This window comes from Pelobates fuscus, chromosome 5, assembly GCF_036172605.1.
Source record: "Pelobates fuscus isolate aPelFus1 chromosome 5, aPelFus1.pri, whole genome shotgun sequence".
NCBI classification, from domain to species: Eukaryota; Metazoa; Chordata; class Amphibia; order Anura; family Pelobatidae; genus Pelobates; species Pelobates fuscus.
The window spans coordinates 370,627,230-370,638,988 of NC_086321.1; the positions used below are offsets into that span (position 1 = coordinate 370,627,230).

The 11,759-nt window shown below is 46.4% G+C and overlaps 1 protein-coding gene across 6 annotated transcripts in view; it reads right to left on the reverse strand.

Moving 5' to 3' along the window:
- RHOT1 (ras homolog family member T1) overlaps positions 1–11,086 on the reverse strand; it is a 36,130-nt gene extending 25,044 nt beyond the window's left edge. For all 6 annotated transcript variants that reach the window (XR_010090916.1, XM_063456170.1, XM_063456167.1 and 3 more), the window contains exons 1-6: positions 10,915–11,086; positions 1,969–2,027; positions 1,631–1,712; positions 1,392–1,435; positions 669–722; positions 340–392 (exon numbers count right to left, since the gene is read on the reverse strand). Coding sequence is in view for 5 of the 6 variants with exons in the window: in XM_063456170.1 (XP_063312240.1) it covers positions 340–392; positions 669–722; positions 1,392–1,435; positions 1,631–1,712; positions 1,969–2,027; positions 10,915–10,951 (329 nt within the window). In the remaining variant the exon portion in view is untranslated. The remainder of the gene's footprint in view (positions 1–339; positions 393–668; positions 723–1,391; positions 1,436–1,630; positions 1,713–1,968; positions 2,028–10,914) is intronic.
- Between the last annotated feature and the right edge of the window lie 673 nt (positions 11,087–11,759).

The window sequence follows — 11,759 nt, forward strand, 5'->3', positions numbered from 1 at the left end:
TCAATTTCAACCACATATTCTATATAAACACTCCCCCATCCTCCCGTGTTGAAATAAACAGAACACACATAAGGATGTAGTCTTCGTAATTTGGTTAAAACACAAAATGGTTCAGTTAAAGTCAATTTTCAGTGGGCCCTTTTATTGGCTCCCCTGTCCTGATCCGACATCAATCTCTGTGCATCTCCCACCAGAGGGGAATACACCACCAATTTATATTAAGAAGAAGTGAAATGACAAATGGGGTCAAAACTTTATCCTAAGTAATACATTATTGTTAGGCGTGGGCTCCTCTGGCAACTTAGCAGAGGTTGCCACTTCCCACCAAACATGGCCTACCTGCTGTCTTTGTCCGTTCGCTCGTTGATTAACGGGATCCAGTGGTTGGTGACCTGAAATGACACAACAGGATGAGAGAAGTCCCAGAGAGAAGAAGGCATCTCCTAGCATTTATTGTGTGGTTATTTAGAGCTTTAGAGAGTTGAGCTCTATTACGGTCTAACTGGGGCACAGCCATGATTTTGCAAAAAAGAGAAGAAACCCTTGTTTTCCCTTTGTTAATCTGCAAACATTCTATGTGGAACCTATAAACTATTTGCAAACTACTTGCAGTGAAAGTTTGAATTTCAGATATCTTAGCATCGAAGGGAAAGCTTTAGAACAATTACCTTATCTATGGAATTCTTGTTGTTGACAGCGTAGACAATGCAGATAACATTTGCCTTAATGAAATTTTGAAAGATAGTTGAAATTTGTTAAAATATATTTGCACATACGCACACAGAATTGTCTTATTTTTGTGTTAAATTGCATTATGTTTGTTGTAGCTGTAAAAAGGAGGTTAGACATATCTTATGGCGAGTATTACAAATTGGTTAAATGATTTAAAGGGATATGCTAAGCACAACTTTAGCTTCATGAAGCATTTTGGTTATTTAAGAGATAAATAACGCTTGTTTCTGTTTATGTATCTCCCCTGGCTGTGACTCTCACAGCCTGCTTGAAATAAATAAATAAATAAAATCACACCTTACAGCACAGTGTGTTTACATTTTAGAAGTTCTTAGATCCTGCACAATTAATAACAGAAGCAAGGCCCCTTCAGGCTATTAACAGAGCAGAATATAAAATAAAATGGTGTGTGATAAGGGAAGACTTATTTTCCAGGAAGTGTTAAGGGAAGCTGTGTGAGTTCCAGCCAGCGGAGGTGTGGCTAAAGATGCATAACATGATGTAACTCCTAGATAGCAGAGCATTGAGACTGCAGGGATACGATCTATACACCATAACCACTTTGTTAAATTGTTTTGGGGGTCAGCATGTCCATTTAAAGCCTCTGTTTCAGCTTCTTACATACACAATTTACCCATAAAAACAGATTTCGCTCATACCCGTGAGATCTCACTATAAAGCTGTTCATCTGTTTGCTCTGCCTCTGCAAATAAACAAAAATGGACAAATCAAGGTTTGTGGACTACAGTAATAAACAATTCTACAGATACTTTATGTACAAGTAAGTACTAGGGGGTCATTTCTATTTTCTTCACATAACTTGGTAGTAAATGAGGTTAATGTACAAAAGGAATGTGGAGCTGTATATTAACAAATCACGTTTGTGCAGATCACCTACCAGAGTAATCAACGATGTGTGTCGGGACTCTCTCTGGGGTGACATCGCCAGGGATAGTAATTTCCTCCGCTCGAGGTGGAACCTGGTACAGCAACACAAACAAAAAACAAACTATGGCCTAGGGCTCGAAAAAAGTACAGGGCCCCCAGGTTGCCATGGCGACTCATGAACTGGACCCGGCGCCTAGAATTTTATATCTCTACATCAGGGCATGCCATCTGCAACTGTCAATCTGGACAATCAGGATATAGGATTATTATTCATAATTGAAGTGCATGCCAGGGTTTTTTTTGTTGTTTTTTTTAAATCTTCTCCCATATTTTTTAAACCAAACATACCTCCTCTGGAAACTCTTCACTGACCAGGGACATAATCAGCGAAGTCTTCCCAACTCTGGCTGCAAAATACAAATAAGAAGACAAATTAGTAATTTATAAAGAAAATAGAAAAGAAAAAGATGATTTTCGTTCTAAAAAGGAGACATAATGACCCGTGTAATTTTCAGTTTAACAAGCTGCGCATGAATCTCCAATACTATGAACTACAAATCCCATGGTGCTCAGTCAACTTTATGGATGTGTGGGCATCAAGGGAAATGTAGTTCAGAGATGTCTGGGGTTCTATTGGGCACAGTATAAAATAATAAAAGAAGGTCTCCCTGCCAAATGTTCTGACTGCTCTAAGTGGATGGACAGTGATTGTGTAACCTTGATATGACTTTGATTCATTTCCAAACCTTCACTTATCCCATTAAAGTGAGTGGCTGATGGCAGACTAAGAGAGTGCCTCAAGCCCTCTGCAAATTACCCTGATCACATTGTGTCTCAGGGTCCATGCACATAGCCCACGAGGGCCCAAACCAGAATATCCCAGTATTACAACAATCACTGGCTCGGCCAATTCAGGTTATCTATTCACTAGATAGATGGAGAGAGAAAAAAATCTCAGTGATGAATGCAATGTTTTATATTGTGCGAAAAGGCTTTAAGAGTTAGCTACATACTGGTTCAGAGGTTTGAGGATACTTTTCATGCAACTTTAGGCTAGGAGGAAGGGTACATTTAAATAACCAAATAGACATAAATACTCTTTATAAGTCGATGGTAAGACCACACCTTGAATATGCTGTGCAATTTTGGGCACCTGTTCTAAAGAAGGATATTATGGCACTAGAAAAAGTGCAGAGACGAGCTACAAAATTGATAAAAGGAATGGAGCATTTTAGTTACAAAGAATGGATAAAAAATTTAAATCGCTTTAGTTTGGAAAAACTGTGCGTGAGAGGGGATATGATAACATTATACAATATATTCGGGGCCAGTACAAACCTTTATCTGGAAATCTATTCATAAACAGGTCTATACATAGGACACGAGGTCACACATTTAGGCTGGAAGAAATGAGATTTCATCTAAGGCAAAGAAAAGGTTTTTTTTACAGTACGAGCAATAAGGATATAGAATTCTCTGCCTGAAGAGGTGGTTTTATCAGAGTCCATACAGATGTTTAAACAGCAATTGGATAAATACTTACAAAAATATAACATACAGGGATATGATTTCTAATTAGTGGGGTAATAGCTGCTTGATCCAAGGAGATATCTGGCTGCTATTTTGGAGTCAAGAAGGAATTTTTTCCTTGTTTGTTGCAAAATCGAAAGCGCTTTACACTGGGTTGTTTTTTTGCCTTCTTTGGATCAACAGCAAAAACATATGTGAGGAAGGCTGAACATGATGGACGCAAGTCTCTTTTTAGCTATGAAACTAACTATGTAACATGGCACACACACGCGCGCAAATACCCATCCCATGTAGCAGGGGTAGGTAACCTCTGGCTCTCCAGATGCTGTGGACTACATCTCCCATAATGCTGGCATAGCATCGGGGAAGATATCGTCTAAAACTTCTGTTGTGCCAGAGATGGCTTACCCCCGCTATATAGCATAGTATACCAAAGTTGTACAAACTCTGCCAATCATCACCACGATAGCTTTTGGTATGATAATAAATGCCTGACATATACACTCCATTAAAACGTTCTGGCTAATATCATATAGTCCCCCTTGTGCTGCCAAAACAGCTGGGATTCGTCAAGGCATGGACTCCACAAGACCTCTGAATGTGTCATGGGGTATCTGACACCAATATATTAGCAGCAGTCCTGCAAGTTGCAATTGGATCCCACAGATGCTCACTCGTATGGAGATCTGGGGAATTTGGAGGCCAAAGCAACACCTTGAAATCTTTGTCATATCCCGGAAACCATTCCTGAAGAATTATTGCAGTGCGGCAGGGTGCATTATCTTGTTGAAAGAGGTCACTGCCTTCAGGTGAACATCATTACCTCGATGGGGTATATGTGGTCTGCAACAATCCCTAGGCAGATGGTACATGTCAAAGTTACATCCACATGAATGCCAGGACCCAAGGTTTCCCAGCAGAACATTGCCCATTACCCTGCCTTCTTCCCATAGTGCATCCTGCTGCCATCTCTTCTTCAGGTAAAAGGCACACACACCCAGCCATCCATGTGGTCTAAAAGAAAATGTAATTCATCAGACCAGGCAAACCTTCTTCCAGTGCTCCATAGTCCAGCTCTGACATATCAGAGAACCTTGCAAAGACTTCTCATTAAGCTGCATTGAAAGTCTGTGATTGGACTGGGGATTTGCAAGGGCTGCAGACAAGTAATCTGCAGTGGTCGCAAGCTATTTTGATTCACCGCCAATGAAAAAAATACCAGCTCAGAACTAGTGTGGATGTTCAACGCACCAAGAAAGTCCATCTTCAGTCAGGTCAGTTCCTGTTTCCCAATATCAATCTTATTTGTATTATTAGTGCAACACAGACAACTTGGGCTGAGATCTCTTCTCTCAGAACAGACAGCCAAGCCGAGCAGCACACAAGCACAAGTCCACTGCTCTGTCTATTTGTGCACAAGGCCCAGTTCAGAAAACGAAGCTACGTCTAAAGTGATCGCGGGTCACAGCGAGTCTGCGATCAAGTGAAAGAGCAATGTTAAATGAGGAGTGGAATTTCTCTTGGGGAATAATGGACTAAGAGACTCCCACAGGCAGGAATTAGATGCCTCTCTCTGGTTAAGGATGTGGATGCCTTAAATGCAAGTGCATTGCCGTTATATAGCACATGTGTAGCAGGTTTTAAAAGGTATCTTGATCTGTACTAGATTTTTGCTTATTTATTTTTTTACTATCAATATAATGCAATCAAAATAGAGGTTTATTTCTTCTACAGTTTCCCTTTCATTTAAGTAGAAATTTTCTTGATTAACATCCGAAAACATCCATTAAAACTTGTAATCCATACTGTACAATGAAAACAGGGATGATGCCCTAGTGGGAAAAGGTAAGCTCATGTGTCGCGCCAAAATGATCTTATTCAAAAGCATCGCAAGGCAAAGCACCGTGCAGTCAGTTTTTACAATCCTGGTAGTTAATTGTACCCAGATAAAGCTTACCCAAAAGCTTACCCGTGCAGGGGAATTGCAAGCTAACCTGGCAGGATACCAGGTAAACACGGCTCTGCTCCCCGCCCTCCTCCCGACCCCATACTCAACCCTGCTACCCACCCACATGCCGCCCCAATGCCGCATACCCGACCCTGCTCTCCATGCTGAAAAGTCGATGGAACACCGGCAACCAGTCCTTTCCCCTTTGTGACCTCAGCGCCGGGAGGAAGTTATAACAATTCCCTTCACTTCCTCCCGGCGCACAGAGAGAGCATGCTGAAACAGTGAGGAGGAGAAAGGAGGGAGGAGGGAGTCTGGAACAGCGGCTGCCTACTCCCATCAGCCGCAGCCAGCCCCACTAACCTGTCACTTGCTGCTGCCTAATCCCACTAGACACCAGGGAAGCCACCCTCCTGAGCCCAGAAGGTAGGAAACAGGAGGGTGACTAAAAAAAATATGTGGGAAGAACATGTAGAAAACTTAAAGAAAGAATTCTAGAACATCAAAATAACATTAGAAAACATTCAACCAAACACATAATTCCAATACACTGCAATAATTGCAATAAATGTAACTGGCAGAATTTCTCCTTCATGGGCATAGAACATGTGGACCCTTATTGGAGAGGTGGGAATTTAACCAAGAAACTCTCTCAAAGAGAGACATTACAACCACATGGGTTAAATCTAGATATTAATTTATGGAGCTTTTTTGAAGATTGAAACCTTCCTTCTGATATATATATATATATATTTTTTTGTGAAATTATTGCATTTCTTTTCCCACAACTCTTCTTTTAAATACAGTTATATATACAATTTCAAATGCCTCTTTGCTTCCAAATTGAATTTAAATTAAAAAGAGCTAAATTTCACACTCTCGTTTGATATGGATTCCAATGGCATTTTTTTATAAATAAAATACATTTTTTTTTTTTTTGGTAACATCTAATATCTTCATTCTTTCCTAAATACTCCAAAATGGGCTATCCCAGCATCATTCCCACAATTAAGATAAAAGCTATAGATAGAAGCAATGGAAAGAATGCAATACATTGGGGTATCACCTTTCTCACCCATTATATCTATGCTCTTAAGAGAATAATTTGATGTTATTATAATTTTACACTGTTTATACATTTACTGCATGTTTATGCATATAGAAAATGTGCAATTCATATATATGGATTATGAAATCATGTATACACGTTTACTGTCATAATTATATGTAAATATTGTGCTTATGCACTTCTTTATTTCATTTTTTTTTTTTTTTTTATACATTGTGTGTCTTTTGGTTTTTTATTCTTGCGCCATCCAGAGTTTCTAATATAACCCCTCCCTGCCTTTCTTCCCTTTTCGTTCAACATATATCTTCTAATCAACGGAGTCAATTGAAACCGCTAGTACGATCCACTTCCGGAGTCCTTGAAACGCAGGTTGGCACGCATACGCCGTAGACGTCGTGCGCAAAGACGTCATAACGCTCAAACCGGACCGGAACACCGGCTACGAATTACATTGTTAAATGGACTTTTAGAGGGCATAAAGGATTGGGTAGGGGAAGGTTCTTTTATTGTTCATTTGATTGCCGCTGATATTATCCACTAAAGTCCCTGAGGAATTTCGAACATTGGACAAAACGCGTAGGACGCCTAGTGGTGATCTTGAGTACTACACTGATTGTTTTAAACTGCTATGTAAGTTATTAAATTTATTTTTATATTGCACTCTGGAAGGCGCATTTCAATTTTATTATATTTCCTTTCGAGCATACTCATCCCTATCTTCCCATGGGGGAATGTTGATGGAAGGATCCAGCTGAATTAAGAAAAGAAACTCTGTTCAAAGCTCTTTTACGTCTGTGAATTTGTGAGTGGCCATTTGTTAGTCTAATACCTGCGGTTCACTTTAAAGGACCACTCTAGGCACCCAGACCACTTCAGCTTAATGAAGTGGTCTGGGTGCCAGGTCCAGCTAGGGTTAACTAATTTTTTTACAAACATAGTTTCAGAGAAACTGCTATGTTTATTAATGGGTTAAGCCTTCCCCCAAATCCTCTAGTGGCTGTCTCATTGACAGCCGCTAGAAGCGCTTGCGTGATTCTCACTGTGAAAATCACAGTGAGAGCACGCAAGCGTCCATAGGAAAGCATTGTAAATGCTTTCCTATGCGACTGGCTGAATGCGCGCGCAGCTCTTGCCGCGCGTGCGCATTCAGCCGACGGGGCGGAACGGAGGAGGATCTCCCCGCCCAGCGCTGGAAAAAGGTACGTTTTACCCCTTTTCCCCTTTCCAGAGCCGGGCGGGAGGGGGACCCTGAGGGTGGGGGCACCCTCAGGGCACTATAGTGCCAGGAAAACGAGTATGTTTTCCTGGCACTATAGTGGTCCTTTACCACAGTTAAACGCTATGCTATTTTGTTTTCTGGTTTAGCAGATAATCTCCTATTTTTCTACATATATTGTGCTGAAGACAAGAGGAAGTCTTCAGAGATATTATTGGATACTTCACCTTATTCAGGGAAGTTCCTTTTTGCTAAGTAATTCACTGAGCACTTATTGCACTGTGGTTTGTGCACACTCCCTTGTTTGTTTCGGTCTGTCAGTGTGTGTGTGTGCACGTATTTGACTGTTTCTTTCACTGTGCGTGTGTCTGACTATCTCTCAGTGTGTGTATTTCTGTCTGTGTGTCAGTCCGGGTGTCTGTCAACGAATGTGTATGTTTAGGTCACCAGCCCCCTCCGATCGCATGGGAATAATGCTTTTACACATCTTTTTACCAGCGCTGTGACGGTCTCGCCATAAGTGAGATCATCAAATGCCAGTCAGCATTTCTTCATAAAGATGCATTAAAGGACAACTATAGTGCCAGGAAAACAAACTAGTTTTCCTGGCACTATAGGGTCTTTAGGTCGCCCCCACCCTCAGGGTCCCACTACCGCTGGGCTGAAGGGGTTAAAACACTTACCTTTCACCCCTACTCCTTTATTTCCCTTCTGTATCCCCACTCAACTTGAAAACTCAATAAAATAAGTATTTCAAAAAAAAAAGAAAAGAAAAAACACCTACCTTTCTCCAGCGCCGGGCTCCCTCGGCGCTGGGGAACTCTCCTTCTCCTGCCAATGTCAACGCCGAATGCGCATGCACGGCAAGAGCCAGACGCACATTCAAACTGCTTATAGGAAAGCATTTCTCAATGCTTTCGTATGGATGTCCAGTGTCTTCTCACTGTGATTTTCACAGTGAGAAGCGCGGAAGCGCCTTTAGCAGCTGTCAGTGAGACAGCCACTAGAGGCTGGATTAACCCTAGTGTAAACATAGCTGTTTCTCCTAAAATTGCTATGTTTACAGCTGCAGGGTTGCACTAAAGGGACCTGGCACCCAGACAACTTCATTGAGCTTAAGTGATCTGGGTGCCTATAGTGGTCCTTTAAATCAGTAAAAAGCATCTCATGCAGAGCGTGGAGACGCTAAATGTCGGTGCTGCACATTGTGCAGCACTGAGATAGGCGACACTTTAGTGGCCATCTGAGTGACAGCCTCTAGAGGTGTTACTATGCAGCAATGTAAACACTGCCCTTTCTCTGAAAAGGCGGCTTTTTACATTCAAAAGTCTGCAGGGACAGGCTATAGACACCAGAACTACGGCATTAAGTTGTAGCGTTTCTGGTGACTATAGTGTTCCTTTAAGAATTATATTTTTGTTGTTAGGGGGGAAAAAACTGGCTCCTAACTTTTTTAACTGGCTCCTAAATTGAAAGCAAATTTGTCAAGCCCTGACATAAAATCAAACTGAAGAACAAAAACATTGAAAACAATGTTACAAGTTAAAACCAAAGAAAGAAAGTACAACAATTTTAGGAGCAACAATAAGTGGGACAAAACAGTCAAGAGACAATTAACTTAATAAAGACAAGTACTTTATAGCGCTAATCTTTGTAAACAACCTGGTTAAGGGCACTCTATAAGAAATGTAAAACAAGATCAGGTCCTTTTGGAGAGCCACGCTGCTCTGTTACTAAGCTGTGACGCCCTAAAACTTCTAACACAGCCAGCACAGCCATGACACCCCAATACTGCCAGCACAGCCATGATACCTTTACACTGCCAGCACAGCCCCTCCCCCCCCCTAACACTGCCAGCCCCCCCCCAAACACTGCCAGCCCCCCCCCCCAAACACTGCCAGCCCCCCCCCCCAAACACTGCCAGCCCCCCCCAAACACTGCCAGCCCCCCCCAAACACTGCCAGCCCCCCCCAAACACTGCCAGCCCCCCCCAAACACTGCCAGCCCCCCCCAAACACTGCCAGCCCCCCCAACACTGCCAGACCCCCCCAACACTGCCAGACCCCCCCCAACACTGCCAGACCCCCCCCAACACTGCCAGACCCCCCCCAACACTGCCAGACCCCCCCCAACACTGCCAGACCCCCCCAACACTGCCAGACCCCCCCCCAACACTGCCAGACCCCCCCCCAACACTGCCAGACCCCCCGCCCCAACACTGCCAGACCCCCCCCCCAACACTGCCAGACCCCCCCCAACACTGCCAGACCCCCCCAACACTGCCAGACCACTCCCCAGCACTGCCAGACCCCCATTTCAACACTGCCAGACCCCCATTTCAACACTGCCAGACCACTCCCCAGCACTGCCAGACCCCCATTTCAACACTGCCAGACCCCCATTTCAACACTGCCAGCCCCCCCAGCACTGCCAGCCCCCCTAGCACTGCCAGCCCCCCCTAGCACTGCCAGCCCCCCTAGCACTGCCAGCCCCCCCAACACTGCCAGACCCCCCCAACACTGCCAGACCCCTCCCCAGCACTGCCAGACCCCCATTTCAACACTGCCAGCCCCCCTAGCACTGCCAGCCCCCTAGCACTGCCAGCCCCCCCCAACACTGCCAGCCCCCCCCCAACACTGCCAGCCCCCCCCCAACACTGCCAGCCCCCCCCCAACACTGCCAGCCCCCCCAGCACTGCCAGACCCCCCCAACACTGCCAGACCCCCCCAACACTGCCAGACCCCCATTTCAACACTGCCAGACCCCCATTTCAACACTGCCAGACCCCCCTCTCACTGCCAGTCCCCCCCCCGCACTGCCAGCCCCCCCCCCCCAGCACTGCCAGCCCCCCCCCCCAGCACTGCCAGCCCCCCCCCCCCCCAGCACTGCCAGCCCCCCCCCCCCAGCACTGCCAGCCCCCCCCCCCCGCACTGCCAGCCCCCCCCCCCAGCACTGCCAGCCCCCCCCCCCCGCACTGCCAGCCCCCCCCCCCCCCCGCACTGCCAGCCCCCCCCCCCCCCGCACTGCCAGCCCCCCCCCCCCCCCCGCACTGCCAGCCCCCCCCCCCAGCACTGCCAGCCCCCCCCCCCCAGCACTGCCAGCCCCCCCCCAGCACTGCCAGCCCCCCCCCCAGCACTGCCAGCCCCCCCCCAGCACTGCCAGCCCCCCCCCCAGCACTGCCAGCCCCCCCCAGCACTGCCAGCCCCCCCCCCCAGCACTGCCAGCCCCCCCCCCAGCACTGCCAGCCCCCCCCCAGCACTGCCAGCCCCCCCCCCCAGCACTGCCAGCCCCCCCCCCCAGCACTGCCAGCCCCCCCCCCCAGCACTGCCAGCCCCCCCCCCCCAGCACTGCCAGCCCCCCCCCCCAGCACTGCCAGCCCCCCCCCCCCAGCACTGCCAGCCCCCCCCCCCCAGCACTGCCAGTCCCCCTAGCACTGCCAGCCCCCCCAGCACTGCCAGTCCCCCTCTCTCACTGCCAGCAGCCATGTTCCCTATGAGCGCCATTGAGCTGCCATGTTGCCGCGTTACTCACGTTCTCCCACCAGCAGGATCCTCACGTCTTTCTTCATGCTGCCCGGCCGGGTGTAGTTGGGGCTCCTGCGGCCCCCGGTGTCACCTCTCAGCGCGGCCCGAGCTCAGGACACTGGAAGGACGGCGGCCCGGGAGGGACAACAGGCTGAGCAAAGCGAAGGCAGCCAGGCAGGGCCGTGACGTCATCAGGCAGCAGCATCCCTGCTCCACAGCATGGCCTGGCCCCCAGGGGCCACTCCAACTACACAGTGACATTCACATAGTCTGCCTGCTGTATAGATTGGGGGAGAATTAAATAAACAATGTGTACAAAATCTTATTTATAAAATGATAATTATTATACATAAATATATCACTATATATCTGGGTGTATAGACTGTGTGTGAGGCAACTATATCCCTGGGTTTTTCACATATAATATATGGGAGATATACAGATATCTTGGTACACAGAATATATATTATATGAGAGAGAGAGAGAGATACAGGTATCCTGCTATATAGAATATATTATATGCGAGAGATACAGGTATCCTGGTACATAGAATATATTATATGTGAGATACACAGATATCCCCGGCAGGGGAGAGGTCCGGGGAGGAGAGATATAGCTGGGTGTCATCAGCGTACAGGTGGTAGTGGAATCCAAAAGAGGTAATAAGTTTGCCAAGAGAGGCAGTATAAAGAGAAAATAGAAGGGGACCAAGGACGGAGCCTTGGGGGACTCCAACCGAGACAGGGCGAGGGGAGGAGGTATCATTAGAAAAGGAGACACTGAATGAGCGTTGGGAGAGATAAGAGGAAAACCACCAGAGGACAGTCACAGAGACCAAGCGATTGAAGAGTT